The 25,394-nt window shown below is 38.6% G+C and overlaps 1 protein-coding gene across 1 annotated transcript; it reads right to left on the reverse strand.

Annotated features, from left to right (window-relative positions):
- Nucleotides 1-1,125: 1,125 nt before the first annotated feature.
- On the reverse strand, nt 1,126-25,295 carry CCKAR (cholecystokinin A receptor). The gene is made up of 5 exons (XM_021554375.3): nt 9,389-25,295; nt 8,406-8,657; nt 6,008-6,269; nt 4,274-4,401; nt 1,126-3,691 (listed from the first exon to the last, which is right to left on the reverse strand). Exons 1-5 carry the CDS (start codon nt 9,510-9,512, stop codon nt 3,165-3,167), a joined length of 1,293 nt encoding a protein of 430 aa, XP_021410050.3. The 5' UTR covers nt 9,513-25,295; the 3' UTR covers nt 1,126-3,164.
- Nucleotides 25,296-25,394: the final 99 nt, after the last annotated feature.

The following is a 25,394-nucleotide window of genomic DNA, read 5'->3' on the forward strand; positions in this document are numbered from 1 at the left end:
AGGAGTCTGTCAGCCGGAGATGATGGGGGAAATGAAGATGAGAGTGCCTTCTGGGAAAGTAAATCTGGGAAGGAAAATAAACCTGTCAAAGAGAAAAAAATCATCTAGCAATTGGTGGTGCTGGGGAAGTAACCTAGAGACTGAGAAGCATGCAGGAGAAAAATCACATGGTGCCATGCAGCTGAAAGAGATAAGAGAAAGAAAGACAGAGGGGGGAAAGGCCCCGGGAACTAGGAAAAAGGGAAAGAAGATAAAAACTTCCAAGATTTATGGACATTATGCACCTGAAATCATTGGTTTGCCATTTGTCTACTACATCTGGAAAACGGTTTGATTTTACAGAGTACTTGTAGTAGGATAGGATTTTTATCCTCAATCCCTGTAAACTACTGCTCAAATGAAAAGATCTCATAGGCTATTTTTATTTTGGTATGTTTATTCCACCCATATTTATTGCTGAAGATGCCTTTTCAAGTGACATCAGCATCTGAATTAAAGATACTGTGAGGATGCCATGAGTCTTTAACAACTAACGGGCAACATTTGGACCCAGGAATGATTTCTGCAATACACAGATCAGGAAAAATGGCATTAAGATGCAGAAGGGCTGAAATTTCCTGTGCTAGGAGACCAGGACAGAAGAATATAAAATGACTGGATCGTTATATTGCATTTCAAAAGCTTAATTCCTAATTCTTGCTGGAATTTGGCATAAGGTTTGTGGCTTAGGGAGCTTGATCAAAAGAAATACTGTGTTGATATAACAAGAAAATAGGTGCAGAGGGGGCAATGGAGGGGATGAGTGACGCACACACAGATGGGCCTTGGGGGATTGGCACATTTCAACCCATCCCTGATTGTCTCCCAGCCACCACTCCATCAGGAGATCCATCAGGATCTTCCCCTGCCTTCCTCATTTCATCACCTCCAAATTGTACTCCCTGAGAGTTAAGAGAAGGGAATCAATCAGAAACTCTGCTCCTTTCAGCTGCAGCTACTGGAGGCTGTTGGGGGTTGAGGTCTGATTAAGGCATTGTTGAAAATAGCTTTTGGCTTTCATCTGAAACCACTATCCTCAGACTCAATCAGTGAGAGCAGGTGAAATGTGCATATCCTGTTATGTCACTCAGGTGACATAACAGGTACTGGAGAAGCTGCATTTACAAAAAGGAATTTGCTTTTGAAAGAGCTGTGGCATGGGCTGTCCTGCAATACATCATATAGACAGCAACAGTGACATCAAGTGTATTATTAAAATGTGGAGAGTTTTCTTAGTTAAACAACCATTTTTAAACTATTGTCTATAATTGATCCAGGCTTTCAAATGGTATAAAATATTTCACAAGTATGTTTTCTGCTGTTACTGTTCCACATAAATTAGAAAACAATTAAGTTTGTTCCTTAGTTTCAACACACAGGACAGTTTTGTAGAGGGTCTTAACATGTATCTGTAAGTGAAGTAAAATTTTCATTTTATTGCTATGAATTAAATCCCATAATTTAATTTGTTAGGCATTTGCAAAAGGTCAGATCAATGTCAGTAGTCTCAGCACTGTTCCAGGAGCAGTGCTACTTTATTAACTAGGCAGGCAAAACGTTGTTTCTATGGATTGTGCATAAATGGTGTTTAGAATTCTTTTTTTTTTTAATTTCCTGTCTGTGGACAAGCTGGGTGGAAAAAAAATAATAGCCAAAGTTGTGTCCTAAGTTGTTAGGGTAAACCATTTCAGGCAATAACTGAGTGCAGAACATGGATCTGGGTCCTGGAACACACAGTGTATTTCTAATTTAAAATCATTCTGTAAAGAGATCAGATTTTCCTGATTAAAAACCTTGAGAGGGCTTATATTTAATATCCACATCTACATTCCATGCTGTGCTCAAATTTAATCTCTGTCTAATAACAAGGGTTTATAATGATATTGATTCAGGTAGAAGATAGAAACATCTCCAACAGGATATTTTCACAAACCAAAATAAGGAATGTAACTTCTCCATCTGAGTTCCATAGAGCAAAGGACAGGACCTGAACACCCACACCCACCTGTGTGCTGCACAGGAAAGAGGCTGGATTCCTTGTGCAACAAAGCACCAATAATTACATCGTTCAAAGCTGTTCTACTCCATGTTGAATCTGTTTACAAGTACATGTAGTTGGAGAAAATAGCTGCTACAAAGTTTAGAAAAGCTGTTTTCTGACCAAGCCTTTCAGCCTTTGCTCATTGTATCCACCATTCTGCACCCAATTTCCATGTTGGCAGTGCCGTGCCTGAAGCGGCTGTGAACATATTTGTGAACTGTGACTGCCGTGGGCACCAGCCTGTGTCTTCAGTCCTGCATCTTCTCTAAAACACCTCTTTTTGCTTTATCCCAGGCATTTATCCCTGTGCTTCCCACTGGAAATTTCCACACGAGCCTTTGTGGCTCATCTTAGATCCCACCACTTGCATATGTGGGTGTTTTCAGCTGCACAGAAGAAAGTCACTTCTTTGTCCTTGTTCTATGGGGTTTATACTAGTGAAAAATACATTCATTTATGTCAAATTATGCTAGTGCCAGAATGAAGACAGCATTCCACCCACAAAGCCAATGGTATTTATTTTAATTTTATTTTTTAAAAAAGAAATTATTTTATTTAAAAGCATTAATTTCACATGGACAAGCCCATTCTCACCACCTCAGAGTTCCTGTGAGAGTGACACCAAAATTATCTCAACATGTATTAGCTCAGCTAAAATAATGTGAAAAGATACTATAAATATAACAGAAATATTTTTGCTTATGAGGCATATCTAGTGAAGTGGAGATTGCATTACATATATTCATGTTTGAGGACAATCTATTTGCATCTTGGGGATATCTTGAGATACTCAGAACTGCATCAGAAAACTGAGCAAAGCTGTTGATGTAGAGGACGCAAATTTTTGCTTATAAGGCTTTTCATAAAGTCCTTTATCTTCAGAGCTCTCTTCCTCCTTTGTACTTTTGAAGGGAAGGTGATTTAACACTCATACAGTGATAGCATCAATTTCCCATAAAATTCTTGCTGTGTTTACTGCCAGCTGAAGTGTTTCATTAACTCAGGACTAAATGGCGCTCAGCTGATGCCACAGTCACGTTCCAAAGCCAGACAATTCACCACTCATTGCCTCCCCTGGTGCAGCTCAGGGGGGTGCAGATGCAGACATGTGTGTGTAAGAACATTTGGAGAGGGAAGCCCTTGTTGTTTTCCCCTCCTCTTCCTCACCAGCCTCTCCCCGTATGGCGGGGGGCTTTTGCGGGGCACAGCAGGTGAAGGTGGCCAGGAAGGCCGTGCGGAATCTCTTGTTCATGAAGCAGTAGATGATGGGGTTCACGCAGGCAGACGTGTAGGACAGCAAGTGGATGAAGGAGATGGGAGCCCCCGAGAGACGCCGGTCAGCGGAAGCTGTGTCGAAGGCTCGCCAGGCATTGACACTGAAGATGGGAGTCCAGCAGATGAAAAACAAAACCACTATCACCATCAGCATGCGGATGACAAGCTTCTTGGCCATTAAGTTGGCAGAAGAGCTGTTGCTTCTCACTCTCTCTATTTTGTTGTGGCTCATAGCAGAGAGCTGTTGCAATGGCATTTTCCTTTTTCTTTTGGTTTTGTTGAGGTAACATCCATCTCCATCCTCGTACTTGGCGCTGCAGGTACTTATTCTTCTTTCTGTACATATAAAGTGCTGTTTAAATAGTTGGCAAAATATCTCTGAACAGTCGGCCAAATAAAAAATGAAGAATGCAGTCTAAATCTAAATAAACAACATAATTCATAGCTGAGCAACTGTTGCAAAGAAAGCACTGGCCTGCTTCTGAGTCAGTCGTGTTATCAGCTTCCCTGAATCCACTGCCTCCCAATATTCTCACATCTTACCTCTATACAAACTGATGCAAACGGTGCAAGAATGTTGCTTAGTCCAGTTTTCAAGGTTATATGCTTCTACTTTAATTTGACAATTTTAATTGTGACATTTATTTTTAAAAATGGTCCTTATCCACAGCCAGAAAAAAACCCTTGGTATTTCTATAATAAGCAAATTAGAAATTTAATGTATTCTGCCCTGAATCTTTGCAAACAAGCCATAGAGGAGGTTTATTTGCTAGCAGAAGAGTAACTGCTGGCAAATTCATGTCATAACTGACCATAATGATCACTTTTGCAAGTAGAAAGCTTTCCTTTTACTAGTCTCAAAATGACTGACCGCTCATATCTTTAAAAAGCCCACCCCAAACCAAAATGTATTGTTACCTCGTGAAGATTTTCTCTGGCTGGCATCAAATTTTATTCCTCTGTAGAGTTCCAATGAAATTAGACCATATGCAACCATCATTATAATCCCAGGAATAAGAAAGAGTGTGAGTAGCAGGAAAGTGTACCTAAGGAATCAAAAGATACACTGAGAATAGGGAATGTCAAAAAACCAGAAAAAGTTATTTTTATAAAACTGAGAGTTGGAGAAGACAGGATTTCAAGATTTTTAAAGTTTTTTTTCACGCCAATACAAAATATCATTTTGACATCTCAGAAATTTGAAGCTTCCTACTTCTTCTCCTGCTTCCATCAGAAAGGTACAGCAGGAAAAACCTATAATGGCAAAAAACCATCTTTCATCCCACCTATGCAGCCCAGAGGAGATGGGCACTCTCACAGTAGTTAAAGGGGGCAGAAATTCTCTCTGCCCATGAGTGCGACTCCCTGCTCTAACCAGATGAGTGTTGGATGCCCTGTAGTTTTGGTCAGTGTGAAAATTGCCTTGCAGAAAATTAATGAACATCTGCTGATTCTTAAAGGGGTTCTTGGTACATTAAAAATACTTTAATGTTTGGACTCAATGATCTTAGAGGTCTTTTCCAATGCAAATTACTCTATTATTGTGCCTCAGATCTGACTTCTAGAGGGCTGTGGCACACGTGGGCAAAAACAGAGCAGCCACAATGTGGGTTTTCATCCCTGGAGCCATGAAGAACTCCTAAGGAGGGATCCCAGGAGTGGCAATCTCTTAGGTAAAGGAAGCAGCTTTTATGAGGTTTCACATAGGCTGCTCTCCTAGACAGATTCTCTGATGTGGCGACAAGTTGGGGAAATAATGATGTTTAAATGCATCCATGAGCCTGTGTCTCTCCTGATCCCTGTGACTTTGGTGCAAACTCAGTAACACACCTGGGAATCTGTAAGCAGACACAGAGAAGAGAATTTCATCCTGTACCCTTCCTCCACATGCTGCCAAATACCTGAGACTACTACTGAAAGCATGAACACAAAGTTACTCTCTTGGTGGATATATCCTACCAAAATGGTGCAGACTTTAATCTTTTTCCCAACTGACCTTCAGTATCAAAAAAAAATCTTACGCTGTCTCAGTGCCAGTCAGTGTTCAGTCAACGTGCAAGGACACCGTGTCTAAGTACTATTGCTGTTTGATAGTGCTGCTGTTTACCCTGCCTGGATGTGTAGGACTGGGAACATGTCTTTCCCCACTTCCCTATGTGTCTATTCTTCATAAGCAACCAAAAGGATTTTCAAATAAGACATTTTCAGCCTCATGTTCTACTTCTCTGCTACAAAGAACTTTCAAACAAATTAACAGGCAAGGCAGCACACGGAGGGGTGTGTCCGTGTTTCTCAAAGATTAATCAAGAATTTCTCTGAGAATGTTGAAGTTTATGTGTAAATGAGTGAAAGCAGTATTCCTACTACAAATGACAGATGCTTTCTTTAAAGTGACAGTTGGGGCTTAGCAGACCATGGCGTGAGAATCATTGCCATGTTGGGCAGTCGTTCCTGTGACAAAGGAAAAGTCATTCAAACGTCAAAATGTAAGCAGCTTAAAAATGTTGGGGTTTTTTTACATCTTAAATAAGAATGATAGAGTGCAAACATTTGCTGAAGGTTAATGCTTGATTTTCCATAGGCTTATTGCTACCACAAAATCCCATTTTCCAGCAGGTAATTACACATTTGCTAACAGCCAGTTATTCTTACCAAGACTGTTGAATGACATCGCTTGGCCAAAGGAGCCGACACATATTTGCTGTGGTGTTGTTGTACTTGGTGAAAGGTACCAGTTTGCTGTAGATTGGGTATGGTGACATGATAATGAAGGACACACACCAGGTCGCAGCAATCACTCTCAGAGCGTGAGATTTTGTCTGCCAGACCCTGGACTGCAGTGGTTTGCAAATGGCACTGTATCTCTCCAAAGATATGGCAACCAGGTTGAAGGTGGAGACACTTACAGAGACACCTATGCATATAAAATAAAGAAAAAAGTTATTCTCTTGTTTTAAAGCTTATGTTTTGTTCAAATGGTCTTAGTAGCTTGCTGTATGCATACAAAAATTTAAAAATATAGCAAACTGTTTATAAGCAAAAATATTTATAAACACCACACTGATGAAGTCAGTGAAGAATGTGTGGGCAGTGGGTCTGGGTCTCCAGACTGCTCCAGACTGATATTCCTGCTCTGCACTTCTCTTACTCCCAAAGTCCAAGAAGAAATACACACTATCAAATAATAAAATTCTGGTAACAGGGAAAGAAGACAATTTTACTCTTAATTATTCTCTTTGCTACTGTGGTTTGTTCACTAATTGCACTGAAATTCAAACAAAGCATTTGAAATCAGTTAATTACCCTCTTAACACAGATGTTCACAGTCCTTTTTTTATTATTTTAATTTTTATGAGTGTCCTGCTTCACTTGTGATCTGATTTTCTCATTCAAGAGAGTTAATCCTATTACAACTTTTTAATTAGATGGTAATGGAGTTACAAACAAGGAGAAACGAAGTCATAAAGCAGAATCTTTGTCCTTCGAGTACCCTCAATTTTTTCTGTTCATATTTTATAAAGTATAGTGTGGTTGTATGTGTTTCTGTCATTGAGGTGCCCAAGTTCACCACTGTTAAATTATAAATATTTCCTCTTAACTTTGCCACAAATTTTTCTTTCAGTAAATGAGTTTTATTTGTCTTTGTGAATATGTGTCAGACTATCAAATGCCAATATTGTTATGGTTTGCTTTACAGAAATCATCTGTAATTGAAAATTTGTTTTTCTACATCTTAAAATGAGACATTTTAAGATGAAAAATTGAGCATAGTTGATGCAATGGTTGTCAGTGTCTGTTTGTCAGGTGATGCCTCTGTTACCTGAGCATTTAGTGGAAAATCTTCACATTCTGACTCCTAAAATAAAACACCTTAATAAGAAGAAACTTTATGTTGGTCTATTTCACTGGATTTTTTAATAAAGTAATTTACACTGTGTGCAATAAGAGAAAGATGACAAAGCTTCAGTAATGTTTTAGGATATTTTTGCCAGCAATTCATTATAATTGTTTAAACATGGCCTTTAGTTTTATTGGTTTTATCTACAAAAAGATGTTGATTTCCCATTCGCACACTTTAGGTGTGTACTTTCACATTACATCAAAGTTCTCAAGGGCACAGGTTGAAAGGGGACCAGCGCTTTCTCTAATCAACTAAGGGGCTCCCAAAGCAGCAAAAACTTTACATAATCATTTTTCTTTTTCTTTCTTTTTCTTTTTCTTTTTCTTTTTCTTTTTCTTTTTCTTTTTCTTTTTCTTTTTCTTTTTCTTTTTTGGTTTTTGGGGTTTTTTTGTTGGTTTTGTTTTGTTTTGTTTTGGTTTGGTTTTTTTTTGTTTGTTTGTTTGGATTTTTTTTTTGTTAAGAAATTATCAAATGCAGAGGAAATATTAAAGTGAGACAAACTATCACTTACACACACATACACAACCAAGACATTTTGCAAATCCTAGAGCCTAGGTCCACAACCAAAAGGGGTATGACAAGGCATACAAAAGTAATGCTTTTTAAAGTCAGCCTCTAAAATCTATATCTGCGTTTTATGGTCTTCTGGTTAGCTCTGATCACACCTGGTCTGTCTGCAAAGAGTACTTGTGCTAACTTTTAGCTCTGCAAATGACACCTACTTTGGCCCATTTCTTTTCTTTTTTATGTATCACTGCTGCCAAAATCTGTGGGTAAATTCTGCCCTTGCTGAGGGTGTACAAGCCCATCATTTCTGGTGGGTGATCTGAACACTGATAAGAATCTTGTCGGTGATGGGTAAGCAAGTGCATGTGCTGGGTTCCTCATTAAAGTTTGATCATGCAACATCTTCACATCCAGCAAAACACTTCTGTATGTCATTAAAATTACCTGTGTGTGCGCCTCTGTTTTGCTGGATCAGACCAAGGACACCAGAACCATGAAGATTTGCACTACGAAGTTGTTTCTTTGTAATAATAGTAACTTCAATGATGGATGGAAACAATCAGACTTTTATAGATCTTTAAATATCTTCTCACCTGTCTCATTAGTCAGTCTTCAAAATAAGTATAAACATCCCAGACTTACCCATGAAATATGTGGCAGTTTTACAAACAGCACTTCCAAAAATAAAATCTTTTAGCAGGTTGGGAATAAGGGTGAAAGGCATGCAGAAAAGGCAGAGCATCAGGTCACTGACTGCTAGTGACAGCAGAAATGTGTTGGTGACTGTTCTCATCCGTTTGTTTCTTATCAGCACCGTAATCACCAGAATGTTCCCCAAAATGCTGAGCAGAAATATCAAGCAATACAGCAGAATCCGTATTATCTGATGCAAATCTGAAAATTGTCGCAAGAAAAGATCAATTGCATAGTATTGAACTCAGATTATATATTTCAATCTTTAATCAGAAGGTAAAAGCCTTTCTGTATTCAATTTTATGAAAGTTTATGTCTTTACACAAACAAAAAATGTCTGAAAGTGCTGAAATTCTTAAATTAATGCTAAATTGCATAGCATTAATCTACAATATAAGCAATACAATCTACATTTGGAGAGTCAAATACAACTTCTTAAAACATGTGCTTCTCATGCTACTGACTGCACCACTCACTCACCATGGGAGATCCTATTTTATGCAAAGGTAAGAAAAGATCAAGCAATCAAAACACATTTTAATATATGGAATTTTTTTCAGCTTCAGAGTGCTATGATTTCATATTAAATCATTTTCATACATGGTATCAGATCTGATCACTCCATCATTATTGAATTGAGTAAAAATCATGCTTCTCCAAGTCCTTAGCAGAGATATTTGCATTTCGTGCTCCAAAGTGCTAGTGGGGTTTTTTTTGCATTATATTCAGATTTTGTCCTAGTTCAATTCTGAACTTGGAAAACCAGCACATACTAAATTTTTTGCTACCTGTTTCTCATACTAGCTTAAAAACAAGCAATTGATTTTTCACTCTCTCAGAGAAAATGCCTTGCATAGCTCTTTCTTTCTACAGTATCTCTGCATCCAGCTAGAACTAAAACTGCCTGGAAAAAAACAATTTTCCATACATACCTTTAGAAGGATAAGGTGCATCATCCACACAGAAAAAAGTGTCATTTTCCAAGATGATATTGCAGAGGAAATCAGTAATGTTGGTACCATTCCCAAGGAAGCTACTAGCATCAACTATTTCCATTCTTCAGTATCCACAGGGTAGCTTTGATGAAGAAGAGGGTGGGTTTGTAACTATCTGCCCATGCTTTCAGTAAACAAATGGTTTCTGAATGAATTCTTCAGAAGAAATACAAGAGAGGCAGCTGTGCAAGGAAGCTGTTCTGACTCTCCAGCAGGAGCACCCAGCACACAGAGTCCTGTTCTGGCTGAACAAGATTTATTCCAGGGGCACACACGGCCCCTCAGAAAAGCAGAGCGTGTGCACACACACACTCACACGTATGCACACACACACATATATCCCCCCCGGGTACTTTTTAGATCCACCCTCTTCTGTTACTGCACTACTGTTGGGATTATAAACAGGCTAGAAAAAGATTACAGCATTAACCCCTTGCAAGATTGCTTCTACTCATGTCTCTGCACTATTTCTGAGAGTCAGCCTGTGAGGTCACAGCCTATAAACGAGACACAGTGAGTGAGGAGAGTGATAAATCTGTCTCTCAACTAACATTTAAAATGGTATGAGTTGCTTAATAAAAGCAGAGAAGAGAAAAACATAGTGAAGATTTGGCATTCCTTACATGGAAATGATTCTTGTCTTCATATTTTTCAGAGTAAAGTGAAGATAGGGTAGACTCAGAAAAATAAAAGCAGCTACATTTATCTCAATTGGCAAAGTGCTAGATTCATACAAAAGTGTTGTACCTGCCTGATCCAAACCCCAGCAAGTCAATAGAAAAGCTCACTAATTTCACTTAGTGGATCAAATCTTATGAAAGTATATTCGAATTGTCAGTTAATATGAGAAGAAGCCTATACATTTCCTCTGTGCAAGAACTTGTACACAACTCGACAAACTTGATAAACCTGATAAATCATGGCACATTACTTACACATCAGTGGAAAACACAAAGATCTCAGTGGTTTAAAAGTTTGGCTTTTTTATTAAACATCATCCTCACTGGTGTTTTCACAAAGTCATAGGCTTTTACTTTCCAGTATATAGCTTGTTTATGTCCAGAAATAAAAATTAATATTAGGAATTAATCTCTACTATATCTGAATGAAAAACTAATTTCACATTTAAAATCCCTTTTACTTAAAAGCAGGGCAGTAACAGGTTCTTTATAACAAATCCTGGCCCCTCAAACCTGATATACACAGACTGGAAAGCCTGGCTTTCTCTTCCAGTCTTGCCAGTTTTCCTTTATAGTACGAATAATGGGAATAGGGATGTAGGAAAGTAGATTGAAAAGTTACATTGAAAGTTCCAAGTTCTCAATTACCCCTTGTAGCTCTGGGAGCCCTGGATGCAGCTGGCCATCAGTGGCCCATACCCACCCACCCAGCACAGTCCCACCTTGCTCTCAGGGTGCGAGAGGCTGGCCAGGGCTGTGGTTAACACTGTGAAGCCAGTGCAGGTTCAAGGCACTTCAGTGTCAAGACATGCTTGCTAAGCACATGCAAGATGGGTGAAGCCAGTGAGGCCAGCAGCCACGGCCGGAGGCTGCACAGAGCTGTCAAACAGGCAAACTCACCAGGCTGCACTGGACAGCTCACCCTGCGAGGCAGCCAAGGAGCTGGATCACAGTGGTAGGAGACAGCAGGTGCAGCACAGGCTTGAACAGCTGAGGGGTAAGTACTGAGCCATAACTAACTCCAGAAGGTACTAATTTCAACCAAAAGCAAGAGCAGAATGTGTGAGGGAATGATACTCTGTGCAAATCCCAGCAACTATGGAGTTAGTGTTTAAAACAAACTGGACCACCTTGTTCACATACTCAGGACTCCAAGTGTATAAGGTGCAGCTTTCCTCTACAAATTTGTACAGAGTTTTTTATCTGTTATTAGAGTCCTCATCAGTTTTCCTTCTCTGAACGCCAGGCTTACAGACTGGCTCACAATTTCAAGGGTTTACTTCCCACGGAGTGCTTTTTAAACATTGGAATCACATTTACACAAATTTTTTTCCCTGGCAACAATGTAGTTCTAAACAATAGATTGCACATCATAGTTAATAATTTTACTATTTCCTTTAGAAGTTCTGGATGAATACCATCTGGTCCTGGGCTGAGCTCGATTCAGCATCTGCTAGTTAAATTGCCAGAGTAAATGAGGAAGAATTTGCTATGAACTCTTGACTCCCATTTTGGAGTGGATTTCTGCATTAAACATATTGAGATCAAAGAGTTTTGTTTTTCTAGGCTTTTATTTGGCATAGATTTACTCAAATGTACAGCCAATAGTACTCATGTTTGAACATTTCTGAGTTGCCATTGTAATATTATTTCCCTCCACTACATTAACTAACTGCTTGGTAGATCACTCTCCATGCAGATCAGTGTCATCTCATTGTCTCCCTGCAAGTTTCAGAAGAGACAAAAAAAGGAGGCTTTAACTAAATGCCTGCTCATTGCAGATGCAATTTTATCATTTAGGAGAAACAAAAACCCGAGTGTCTGTCCACTTGTACTTAATTGTGCATTATTTGGGATGTTGAAAGTTTTAGGCAAGAACTTCTCTGGAGCTGGCTGTTTTATTAGCAACACTGATTTATTAATAAAATTTGGTTTTAATTAAGAAACAATTTAGGTATCTTAATATGACTGCGTTGATAGTTTGGACAAAAGTATACAAAAATATGTTTCCCTATATTTGAAGGAGGCTTGCTAATCCGTGATAGCAAAAGAATCTGCCTCTTTTAATTCTAGTCTTAATCCTTTTCTCCCCTGTAATATCATATAATGAACACACTGCCCTTGCAGCCAAAACAGTTGCTGTACTCTGCCATTTCCTGCTATCTATATGTATCTTTTCTCATCCAAAACTAAACCACATCAATTTAACAGTTACCTCATTCTTTTTTCCTGAAGAATACTCTGTTCTGTTTCTTCATTAATTTGACAAAGATCTTTACTTAAGTTAAATAGAAAATCTAATTGTAAAATGATGAATTTGGAAAAGCATATCTGTAGCTGGTATCAAATTTACAAATAGGTTTATGTTTCTTACCAGGTCTTTTTTGTCCTGACAAGTGAATTGAATAAAACAATTAGAAAAAACATATATGGAAAGTCATGGTCTACTTCTGTTCTCACTCACCAGGTTGATACTGGCATTAGGCCTCTGATTCAGTGGAGTTACTCTCACAGGCACAAATAACAGGGAGATTAGAACTAAGCCACACTTTTGGAGAATGCACAAAATTTTCATGAACACATTTATCATAAACCTTTTCAAGGCAATCTGAGCCGTAGTCCTATCAGTGTCTCACAGTAGCTGCATTTAAACTATTTATTTCATCCTGACCTGAACTAAATAATATAAGGAAGAAATTTACTTCTGAGCACCTTGTTGAACTATCAGTGATTTCCAAAATACCATTCACCAACCATAGATGGGATCAAAGGCAAACAAGGTGCTCCTGCTGCCCCTGCAGTGGTTCTGCAAAGGGCACGTATTACATGGTGTGTTGCTTAATTAATCTCTGGAAGACTCCACAGGTCTTCAATGATGAAATTATTGTATTTAGGTCACATTAGTATCAAGACACATCTCAAGGTATCTTTTAAATTGTTTGGAGGTGACCACTTTTCATTGTTTTGAAGTGCAAATTCATAGTGTTTGAACTTCCTGGATGTTTATAGTACCTGGCCTGCCTGTGAGATGCAAGACAGCTGGTCCTGATGCCTTCATGGGCATCCAGGCAGCCTGTCCTACCACCTTCCTCAGAAAAGAGGAAATGAGACCTCTCAGGTGATAGCTGTGAGTTCTCTACAGTGTTCAACTCTCTCTGATGAAAGGGATGAATAAAGCATATTGTCTCTGTAAATCCTCAGGTCCAATTTCATAATCATGGTTAAGTTTCTATGGGCTTCCAGGTGCAAAAGGGATTTCTGCTCCAGAGATTTCTGTGCAAGTTCTGTACACAATTTAGGGAAACTGCTTCAAAGAAATCTGTGTAAATATTTCATAACAATCCTTCTGACGCCCTGTGATATTACTGAAGTCTGGAATGAGTCATTGTCCACTCATTCTGTCCAAATGGTTCACCATGCACGCTGCTCCTCATGTTGGCAATTCTCAGACTGTCACTGAGCTCAGCTGCATCTTCTCTCCCCATGCATCTAGCCCTCTAACTATTAAAAATTGAGGGCAGAAGTTACATCAATGCTCTCTGAACAGCTAAAGCTGATCCTTTTCCTTTTTGTGTCTTATTGTAACAGATACATAAGTGTTATGAAGAATGAATACACACTCATGAAAGAGGAAGATAGATATTTTTAAAAGGTGTTTGTTTCTTTTGCAGGCTATACATGATGTTGTACAACTCTTTCTGTCCCTTCACCCTTTGAATATTAATTTGCTAGAAAACACAGCTCAGGATTTAAGCTAGAGATGCAAGCAAATAGTCCTGCATGCCCTTATGCTGTGGGTATATTACATGCTAGAACCCCACACCAAGTAAACTGCATCAACACATGGCTCAGGAGATCCCTTTTTTTGGATTATATTAACAGCACCAAATGTTGGTACTAATAATGTTCTCCTTTGAGCAAACCTTTCCATATTAGACCAACATCAACCAAAGTCAAAATCCATCACATGTTCTAAGGTATTGGTAATCTGAGATTTTTCTGATGTACAGTCATGGCATGGCTTGTAAAAAATAGATGAAAGATCAGGGATTGCCACCAGAAACAACCCCAATAGGTTATAACATCAGCAACAAAATGGTACAACTCCTCTTGACAGTACTCAACTCCCTAACAAAGCTCAAAACAGCAACAGCTGCTAAATAAAGCCTCACCTGTAACAACTGAGAACCACAGTCTTTGATTTTAAGATTCCAGTTAGGCACGTGACAAAGAGTCACAACTATTTTACCACAAGAGATTTGCATTAGCATATCTCACAGAGGTATATTAATGAATTAGTTATGTTAACTGCAGCTGTTATGAGTTTCAATTTAAAGATGAAAAAACAAAGTATTTGGCACAGGCCACTCGGTGGGAGAGTGGAAGAGTTGGGAAAAGCAAGGAAGACTTTTCAGATTGCTGCTGTCTGATACTTTGCTCTCAAAAGAAGCCATGCTATCCTCATGACGCTAAGATCAAATGGATTTCCACATTTCCACAGAATTAGATGAAGAGATGTTAGCATCACAACACCAACTAAGTAATTTAGAGAGTGGCTGTGCGATTAGCAGGGAGGAAATGGAGGTCAGCTGATGTATTATTGGGTGAATTGGTACCAGCATGTCTGAAGCCAGGGCTTCAGTTTGTGTGTCTTACTATGTACAGAGAGAAATTACTTTGTGTTCCATAGCATCTCACCTAACATCAGTATTTTTAGAGGAGTATCAGTGTCTGTTGATGATAAATTCCCTTGAGGTAATACTACTGAACTTTGTTCACTGACATCTGAGTTCCCAAGAGTCATCTAATCCTTGTTGTAAGGGAACCCAAGATATGGGAATCAAGAGAGACACTTTCTCTATTAGACAAATACTGAAAATTAAACTTACATAAAATTAATAAATTTAATCAGCAATAGGCATTCTTTAAAGTTTCCGTTTTTTATAGGAAACATAAACTTCCTATGAGCAGTCATCTGATTTGACATAAATTTGCACAAGTCTGCACAAGAAATAGAACAAACAATTTATAATATTTTGATGAATTCTCTGTTATTCAGTGCCAAAGAGGGGCACATAGGCTCAGATTTTAAAGAGCAACTAACTGGCTAAACCTCTTCTCAACAACTGATATCTGAGTATGAATTTTAGTAATTTGAAACAATTCAAACCATGAAGTGAGGGTAAAGAAGAAAAATTTTAGAAGATACTGTAAAATATCTCTCCGCTTAGAAGACCTATCTATCATTACTACCGGTACAACATAGACAGCTGCTGTACTCTATAAAACCCTGTCAGCAAAGCCCACAAAGAAACAACACTCCTTGAAAGTATGTAACCAAAGTAGGATTTTGATCTAATAAATACAAAAGCAAAAGTCTGTGGGATGTCTAGAATTTTGCTGGTTTTCCATTGTCATAATTTTGCATGGAAGGGCAGTCAGATAGCAAGATGACAGGTTGTCCCCTTCAAATTGTGGGCTTATATAATGAAAGTAAGATTTTAAATTAGGCTCATGGCCTGCATTCTGTTGTACACAATTAAGTATTTTATTGTTTGACTCCTGTTCTCTTACTGTGATAATCTCCAGGCCAGTTTTTTTCAGTTAAATGGAACTCTGCTAGCTGGCACTTTGGACTAATTATTGAACACAATAAGAGGAGGTACAGGGAGACCTTCAGGAGCAAAGACAATTTACCCCAGCTGAAGTTTTCTTCCAGGTCTTAATTTCTGGGATGTTTAGCTTTATTTGTAAATTAGCTAAATGCCTTTTGCATTTTGCACTTCTTTGATTGGTATAATGCTATCCAATAACTGTAGAAATATGTCAGTTATAATTTTCTGAGAAAGTGGGGGAGGCAGATCAAGTCCATAGTGACAAAAAATACTCTAATTTATTTCAATTATTGTGCTAAGCAGTCCTGGAATTATTTGATAGCAATTTCAAAACACTATTAAAATACTGAAACACTGAAAATAATACTTTCCAGAGTTTCAGCACAGAAGAGCTGTTAAACGATGGTATTGTTAGCCTTACTTGCCAGGCTTTTGTCTATATAATCCTTAAAAAAATATATTTTGAGGAACAATTGCTGTAGTTAGTTTGGACTATTTGCTCGTGTTTATACAGTGTTACATAGTGCAGGGAGTTAATGTGGCTGAAACTATGTAAGTTTTAAATTCATTTTCATTGTTTAGTCTTTGCTTACATTACAAAACTGTTTTAAATCTGCCAAGAGGTCTCAACTCTCAAAAGAAGGGAGAAACAAAACTCCAAGGACAAACTCTGCTCTGAATTCTCTACACTGACTTTTTGACAGTCAAACTCAGTCAGGCTGCTGTGGTGTGTCCAAATATCCAGGGTTTATAAATTAAGCATATCAGAAGTTGGATCTCTTGGATATAATTCTTATATATAGAAAAGTTATGTGCCACACTCTTGAGTTTTTTTAAATGAACATTTGAAAAATTGTGGTATATTAATTGCAATTAACTGGGTGATTCTTTTTTTCTAATATTTTTGTGTGTGTGCCTGAAGTCATTATCTCATATTTGCAATTTCATGGCATTCTGGTTTGGCTGTTTTAGGAACCAACTGCACTGGTGCTAAGTGTGCTCTGTACAGAAAAAGCAGTGCAAAACAGTCACAGACCATACACACATTCTGGCTACTCTGTCTCCTCTTGGATACCTTACCTCTTCACAATGTTCTCCTTTTATTCTAATGCATTCATTTTCCAATCCTACAATGTGGGAAAAATGAATAAATTAAAATAAAAAGGTATTTCTGATGAGATAATGACCAAAGGTCAGTTACATTTTGTGTTTTGTTTTTTCTAGCTGTGCTGACTCAAGTTCCTGGAGCAAGTAAAGGGTTTTTAAAATATTCTAAGCAATATGCTAGTGAGATACTCCCAGTTTACATTGTCACCCACTCTTGTTTTAAACCCAGTGGTACTTAAAGTACAATCCTGCTCAAACCATAATTTAATAGGGATCTTATCTCTTTACATTTACATTTCTGTTAGAAAGTTAGAATTGTCAGCTGTGATTTTATACTTTGTAGAGGCAGACCTCCCAAAAGTCTTCACTTAATCCTCAATGTCTGCTCATGAAAGTTATTAGGAGATAAATGGGAATGCGTTGGCAAAAAACCTAAATCACTATTACATTAGCTGTTAAACTGAGCCATTTCATACCAGAACATGTTTTTCACAAGACCTTATAAAGAGAAGGCTAAAATTTTAAAATTGGATTCTGTGAGAAATATTCAAATAAATTCTAAAAAAATCAGATCATTATATAAATTGGCAAATAAGTTTTCATCTTCAGTTTCAAAAGGAATAGATCATTGGACACATACAATATTATCCAACCTAAAATAATAGGAAACTTTTATTCCTGTAGTTTGAAGTGTTATTAAATAGCCAAGGCCTTACAGATTTAATACTGTTTGAGAAGAAACTAGCTGTACAAATTGATAGTTTTTGATGAAATACAGCTTAATTATCAAGAAGGCAATCAGTTTCATTTTCCTTAATAGTACAGGGGAATAAGAAAAAATCCCAGGATTTTTCCTTCTTTACACTTTTGCATCACCCTGATATGGTGGCTCAATTAATTAGTGACATGATAATAACTTCTTCTGTTCCTTCTTCAGTGCATCCTCATAAATGGTTCTTTACTTATTGCTCATCCTATTAGTGCATAGTTTTCTCCTGCTTTAGGCCAACTTAACCAACATGGTGAATTTGAAAATGGCACCTTAAGTCTGGACTGTTCATCCCTTAGCACAACTGAGCTGGGTTCAGTACCTCCAACTGGTGTTATTTCCAGTTCTAAGGAGGAAATAAATGGTTAAGTCTCAAGGACTTGTGCCTCTTGGATAAGATTATGAAAGCTAGTAGTATCTATTTTAAATATTTATCCCATCCATATTCATGCTGCAAACCTCACAGACATATCTGGAAACAGAAAACAACCCTACATTTTAAAAGTATCTCCTTAAAAGAGTCAGTGTCATGAAGTTGTGTCAGGGGAGCTTTAAGTTGGATATCAGGAAAAGGTTCTTCACCCAGAGGGAGATTGGGCACTGGAACAGGCTCCCCAGGGAAGTGCTCACAGCACCAGCCTGACAGAGCTCAAGGAACATCTGGACAGTGCTCAGGAACATGGTGTGACCCTGGGGATTGTGCTGTGCAGGGCCAGGAGCTGGAGTTGGTGATCCTGGGGTCTCTTCCAACTCAGGATATTCTATGATTCTATGAGGATCTCATGCTGTTATCTCCCTGTATGCCAATACATATGTGGGGGCTGATCTTACGTATCACACCTTTGATCTAAAATTTTACTATGCTGCTTTTGTTATTAGCCTAATTTTGCCAAAGTGAAAAGCCCTTCTGCTGTTGAACAACTCCAATAAGGTATTTTAATTCCATATTTTAGGTTGTCCTAAAATTAAAACATTATCCATCAGGAATCCACCCAGCTCTACTCTCTATGAATGCAAGACTCAATTTAGTTTCAGACAAAGACCAGGAAATACGTGTATTTATTTAAGTTCAGAGCACATTTTATCCCATCTGCTCTGGAAAATTGTCCTTTGCTTAACAGTGGGTAGGTCCTATGAAGAACAAAAGTGATCAATGATAAATTGCATTGCTATATGACTGCTTACTCATATTAATGATAGTCTCAGATAGGCTGTACAGTTTTTGGTTTATCAGTTCCATACCTTGTCTCTTTACTTTTTTTTTTTGCAATAAATGAAATTTATTTCAACCCTTCCTGAGCCCTTTAGCACATTCACTTTTGTGGATGTTTTCTGATTTTCCTTCCTGTTTTTTCTGGAAACATGCTGCAATATAGATTGTAAGATTCAAGCCTGTATCCTGTAATTAACAAAATAATACAATTTTTTAGGTACTACCTCTGTCCTTTTTTTGATTTAGCAAATTTGTTGTGCATTTGGAAGATTTCTTCACAGACCTCTAAACAGTCATCCAAAACAGAAAACCTAACTGCATTTTTGTATTTAAAATTTTTGGTTTCAGTGTGCAGAGCTTCATCTGAAATCAAATAATTTGGGTTTGTTTGTGCTCCCTAGAGCTGTGTACACTATTTTGGTGTCATTTTTCCTTTAAGCAGATCCGTATATTAATTTGTATGTTTTGGGTTAGCAAAAAACAGGATAGTCTGCTACTCAATGGCTCTGAATCCAGCCTTCAGAGCTGTGCTTCACCTATGTGTGCTCTTCCATCCCACTGTTCCACTCTTTTTTTGGGTGAATTTTTGAGCATGTTGTTATAATGAACTCATTTCCACAGCAAAAGTTTGATCATCTAGTTGTGCTTCACATATGCACAACAATTCCTGTAATAGGCAGTATTAGTAATCAGTGTTTCAATTTTCTGCATTCATGTATTCCTGTATATAAAAAGAGAAACGGTAGAAATTTAGAAATTAGGGCTCAGTTTTACATTTTGACTTAATTTCTTTTGAACTAATACAGGACAACTGCAACTGTTTCAACGTAGGATGCTTTAGGCCCCCACTATGGCCCGAGAGGTGTCAGAGAAGATTCTTTTCCATAGTTGGTGATGATATTTAATCAGTGCCTGGTGTTCCCTTTCTATGATACATGGCATTTATTTGTCCATACAGGGAAAGGAAAGAATCATCACTGGAGAAAAAATCTATGAGAAACTTATGAAGGTTTGCTTGCTATCTTCTGCTCTTTCAACATTTCCTTTTTGTTGCACTTCTGCCTGTCTTTCCAACAGAGAAGACATCAAGTTAAGGAAACGGAAATCAAGGTAAAGGATATGTGACAAATCCTTGTAATGGAAGTAAAAATCTCCCTGACAAAAATTGATTGTTTTTCTGAACAGTTACAGTAGCTGGTGAACTATAACCATTACAAAAACGCTTCAAGAGTTTCTAGTTCCTTTTGGTTTATTCTTCACTTTTTATTCTTCTATTTTAAAACTTTACAAACAAGGAAATGAAACAATGGAATAATCCTTCACACACAAAAAAAAACCAAAAAAAAAAAGAGAGAGAGAAGATAAAGGATTAATCAACTTTGTCATCAAATCCTAATCAGAAGAATAATATGCACTCAAGAAGAGATCCTTGTTCTGCCAGCTGAAGTTTATGATTACCTCTAAATGATTAAGGAGAAGGCAGCTATGATCTAGACACTAAATAATGTATCCAAGGTGGTCTGCTGGTTGTTGAAGACTTGCAACACACACTGATATAACTGCGTAGTAAATTGTATATATTCCAGGCAGTGAACAGACGTATAACAGACTACCTTAAAACATTTATTACATTTCCACAGAAGACGAAATTCCCCTACTGCAATAAGTAGGATACAGCATCAAGAAGCTATTTCATTGGAGAAATGCACAATATTGTGTAACAAATAAACAGAGAATGAGAGGATTTGATATTTTTCAAAAATAGATATGAAAACATCACCACACGTATGTTTTTAGATATTTTCATAGCATCATAGAAAAGCTTGGGTTGGAAGGAACCTTAAAGATTATCTAGTTCTGATCCCCTCCTCAAGGGCAGGGATGCCACCCACTAGATCAGACTGTTCCTATCTTTACAAAGAGCATACTTCTTGTGACAGAAAGGACCCAAGTCCTGCTTGTATTTAGATCACATAGACTCACTGGAGTCAATAGGTTTGAAAAGAACACAGAATCTCACCCTAGCACACCCACACAGCAGTAAACCCTGATATGGAGATGTTAACTAAGAATCCACTGAGACAGTTTTTTTTTTTACTGCTTTTCTTCCTTACAAACCATTGGTTAAATTTTGTAAAAACTTTCACTAACAGACATTATGACCTGAAATACGTGGTCCTCACTAGGGAGGCTTACACTATCTAAAGCCAAGGTTTGGTAGGAAATTGCCTAAAATTAAGAACTGGTGCAACATGAAACTCCTATGGCTAGACTGATAATCCTTGACATCACTGGTATTCAAAAGCCTAGCTCTCAAGCTCAGCCACACATTAGAGAAAGTATATTACTTCTCATGGACAACATTCTGCAATAAGTGATGTTTTTGGCTCTGATAAGTGAAGACACCATCTAAACTTTCTACATTCTTCAGATTGCATCAGTGGTATTGGGGCAAAAAAAAAAAATCTCATTACTCCACAGGAACTGATTATTTTGAAGGAAGTATTGAAACTTGTCAAAATACACACTGTCACTTTTTGATAATTTGAATAAAGTTTGAAAGTCAAAAGGATGAGTCACTGACAGATCTTTCTTCTTTTGTCATGAATCTGTTATCAGCTCCAAACAGTATATCATGATTAAGACTGTGCAAGAAAACCAGTGGATATTATAAAGAGGAGTTTGCAGGATTGGCCCATAATAGATATTAAATTTTAATATACATTTGTCTAATATAAAGAGTGAGCACACTGAAAAAAAGACTGAATATTATGTTCTCTGAAAGTGCCTGCTTAGATGAGAAATTTATTGGAACTTGACACTTTAGTTCACAGGTGAAGTGCTGATAATGGCTTGAAATGGAAGACTGGGGTAATGGATTTTAAGCCCTTACAAATTAAAATTATTCTAAGTGGAGAAAGAACAAATAAAGTTTTGGACAGGAGTAGCTCTTTAGATTAAAAAAACCACTAACCAGCTACAAAAAAAAATCCAGTTTATCCTGTACCCTGTCTGAAGAAAGGCAGATTTGGAGGTTTGGGGGGGGTAAGGGAGGATGTGTGTGGCTTTTGTTTGAGTTTGTTAGTGTTTTTCCTTCTAATGTGTTATCCTTTTGTTTTGGCAGAAAATAGAAAATTGTTGAGTTAGGTTCTTGGTTTTGGTTTTGATTTAGTTTTGGGTTTTTGTTTTGTTTTGTTTTTGGGTTTTTATGTTGTTGTTGTTGTGGTGGTTTTTGCTTGTTTTTGTTTTTGTTTTCTTTTTCCTAAACCTGGGTTTCTGTGGCACTTGCCTGATTTGGGACAGTGCCACCCTTACACCTGACCTGACTCCCACTGGGGTTTGCCCACACTGTCATCCTCCTGGCAGTGTCTCCTGTAGCACAAAAAAAAAGGAGTAACTTAGAGAACTACACAATATTTTTGATGCATTACCAGGCTGAATGCAATATGTAGCTCTCCCTGGATAGCATCAAACCCCTTGGCACTCAGGGTGCAAAGGAAAGAGAAGGGGCTCACCCACAGCAGTAAGTCCCAGTGATTGTATGCTTAGTCCTACTCTGCACCACACCTTGCTCCCTTTTCCTGCCAGCACTGAGTGCATGAAGGCACCACCCTCAGCACAGGTAAGGGGGCAGTGCTCCCACTCCAGCCCCTCTGCACCCCTGTTCCCCCGGCAGAGACAGCAGCCCTAAGAGGAGACTTCATGATTGGCATTTCTCACAGGAACAGGATGAAAGGTGGAGGTGGGATCAGGGCAGCATGGGGGTTGTGAATGGCTTAGGCAGAGTCTCTCATGAGCAGCTGACTGGAAGTGCTGGGACTGCTGGGATTTTGTGGTTGGGATTGTTGGGATTTTATTGACCTTGTTGGTATTTTGTTGTCTTCCTTCACCCATTATCTGTCACACAACAGCACTGCCTCCTTTGGTGATACCTGCAGACAGCCTAGTTTGATATTAGGTCAACAACCATATTACATGGAAAAAGCCAAGCTGACTATGTTATTTTTACTTTCCATTTCCAGATTCTCGATGCTTTCCAGACCTGTTATGGCAGATTAATAAAAGACACTTGGGATACCAGTATCAGTACAGTTCATGAAGTAACTTGACACAAACCACAATAAACTACAGTATAACACTGTAGAGCACCGCAGTGGAATGGAGGAGGAATACAAAGGGAAGACAATTGGTGTTCAAGGGTGTAAGACTGAGACACTGAGAAGGAAAGACCAACAACCCAAAATAGAAAAACTATGACATCTACACCAGACCTCCTAATAAAACCAACAAGCTACCTCTGGTATGTGGTACTGAACATCATAAAATCACTCTACGCTGACTGTACTGCAGCTGCTTACTTGCAATTTAAAAGTAAATCATGACAAAAAAGTTGCAATTGTCAAAAACTTATCACAGGAACCAAGTTAAACCAGTTGTGTGATACCAGGGGGATAGGCTAAAGCATGAGTTGGGATTTCTGCCAATGGCTGTTATTTAAGTGATATTTTCTAATAAAGACCCTGTATTTCTCAAGCTGCTATGCAGTACACTCCTTGTAAGGAAACAAAAAAGAAGCACACACTTAAGCACGAGATTTCTTAACTAGATATGGTAGGAATACCCAAGAAGCTGTTAACAGCCCTCGGTAAGATTCTGTAAATTATCTCTTTATATTGCCCTACTTTTAAGCTTGGATTGGCATTTACAAGAAGTAAGTTTTCCTACCCATACTGGAGATGTGACTGACCAAAGGGAAATGCAGTGGAAGGAAACCAAGTGGAAGAAAACAGCCTAAAAAACCAGGGAATGACAACAGGCAGACGTGCATAGGCAGAGAGTTATAAAGGCAACCTTGGAGCAGAGGTAGTCAACTGCAGGAAGTTACTCATCTGCAGCTGACATTAGCTTTTTGTCCTGTTTTCTTGACCTATAGTGATCAGGATGGCTTTTGCAGACCTGCAAATCTTATGCACTGCACATGAAAGTCACCTGATGTATGGTTTCCCCATACTCCCCAGTAGCAGGGGAGCACACATTTCTAATCAGCAAGGTGTTGTGGCTTCTGACCCACCCCATGACCTGCCCTGTGGCCAAATGTGGCGCCTGCAGATCACATGGAAAGCAGCCAGAGACCGTGTTGTGCTACCAGCAGGAATGTACCCAGCCCCTGAGCCCTCACATACCAAGCTGCCCTGAAAAATAACACGCTCACCAAACACAAGATAAGGCTCCCATCCCTGTGGCAGTCCACAGGTTTGCTCACAAACTGGAAAGGAAAGCGCTGCTGTGGACTGTGCCAGGCAAAGAGGGAGGGGTCTCTCACACTTGCAGCTGAAATGTGAAACTCTGAACTTTCAGCTATTGATCAGCAGAGCTTAAAAAACCCCTCCAAACAAACCAAAATGAGGTGAGGCACTCTCTGTATGGAACATTTTGCAGACTCTTTTTATGAACTAGCACAGAAGGTTATTTCACTTGGTATACTTGCTCAGTTGGGAATGTAGACAAAAAATATAATTAACTCTGTCAATACAGAGGGAAAAAAAATGTGTACACTGTTGCCCCTAACATCATACATGTATGTAAGAAAAGAAGTGACAGAAAACCTGATGTAAATCAGAATAGATATTCAAGGCACTGGTAGGCAACTGGATGCTTCATTTTCCCATGCTCTCCATGAACTGAGAAGCAACCTCTTCTCAGTATTTTGATTAGTATATGTGACTTTTTCAGGTTTCTCTACAGTTCATTAAAGAACTTAATCTCTAAATTTATATTACTATTCTTCTTTAAAATTCATTTTATCCAGAAATGCTCACCAATAAGTCAAAGCTGGTTGCAAATGAGTTCAGGTGCATTTTTTATACCTATTATATGCAGTTGTTTTCTCTATTGATGCAACCGATGACATCTATCATTTCCTCATATCTATCACTCCAAACAGTGAAAAAGTTACTCTATTTCAGAATCTTGAAACATTCTTTATTTTACAGAGGTCATCCTCAGAGCTGAAAATGGGTTCTAATACTTTAGAGGTCAACGATCAGCTTTTCCACCTTATCTCCTCTCTTAGCTTAATCCCTAATCCTTCTGGGACTTTAACAATGGCTGTTTTGACGTGGTAAATGAGTTTATTAAGTACAATTTTGATTACACGTCTGTCACTGCCGCGCGTCGGAGCAGCTTTCCCGGAGCGGCTGAACGGGCGGGAGCTGCCTGCCTGCCGCACCCAGCCTGAGCTAGCCTCACCCCGCCCAGCAGACGAGCTAAAACAGCCAAAAACTAAAGAAAACTTCGCATCAGTACGGGCCCACTTGTATCCCTCGGGAAAGGGAATCTTCGGGCTGGAGACACCTGTCCACAAAAGGGACAGGACCCCGGGCTGAATGGCTGCGCTGGGACCAGACTCGCCATCTCTTTCTCTTCCTTCCTTTCTGCGCTTATATAGGAGGCCAGGGCATAAAAATTCCCAGCAGTTTTCTAATAACACTTTCTGACTGCTTGCGGAGCCTCTGACTTCTGCCGTTCCTTCCGCCCCGGAGCACCTCGGGCGCCTCCT

This window comes from Lonchura striata, chromosome 4 (genome assembly GCF_050655825.1).
Source record: "Lonchura striata isolate lonStrDom1 chromosome 4, ASM5065582v1, whole genome shotgun sequence".
NCBI classification, from domain to species: domain Eukaryota; kingdom Metazoa; phylum Chordata; class Aves; order Passeriformes; family Estrildidae; genus Lonchura; species Lonchura striata.

Coding starts and splice junctions, on each gene's coding strand:
- CCKAR (XM_021554375.3), bottom strand. CDS start 9,512: ATGGAAATAGTTGATGCTAGTAGCTTCCTTGGGAATGGTACCAACATT. Junction 6,270..8,405: donor AACTGCCACATATTTCATGG/GTAAGTCTGGGA, acceptor TTATATGCATAG/GTGTCTCTGTAAGTGTCTCC. Junction 3,692..4,273: donor CCAGAGAAAATCTTCACGAG/GTAACAATACAT, acceptor TTATATGTACAG/AAAGAAGAATAAGTACCTGC.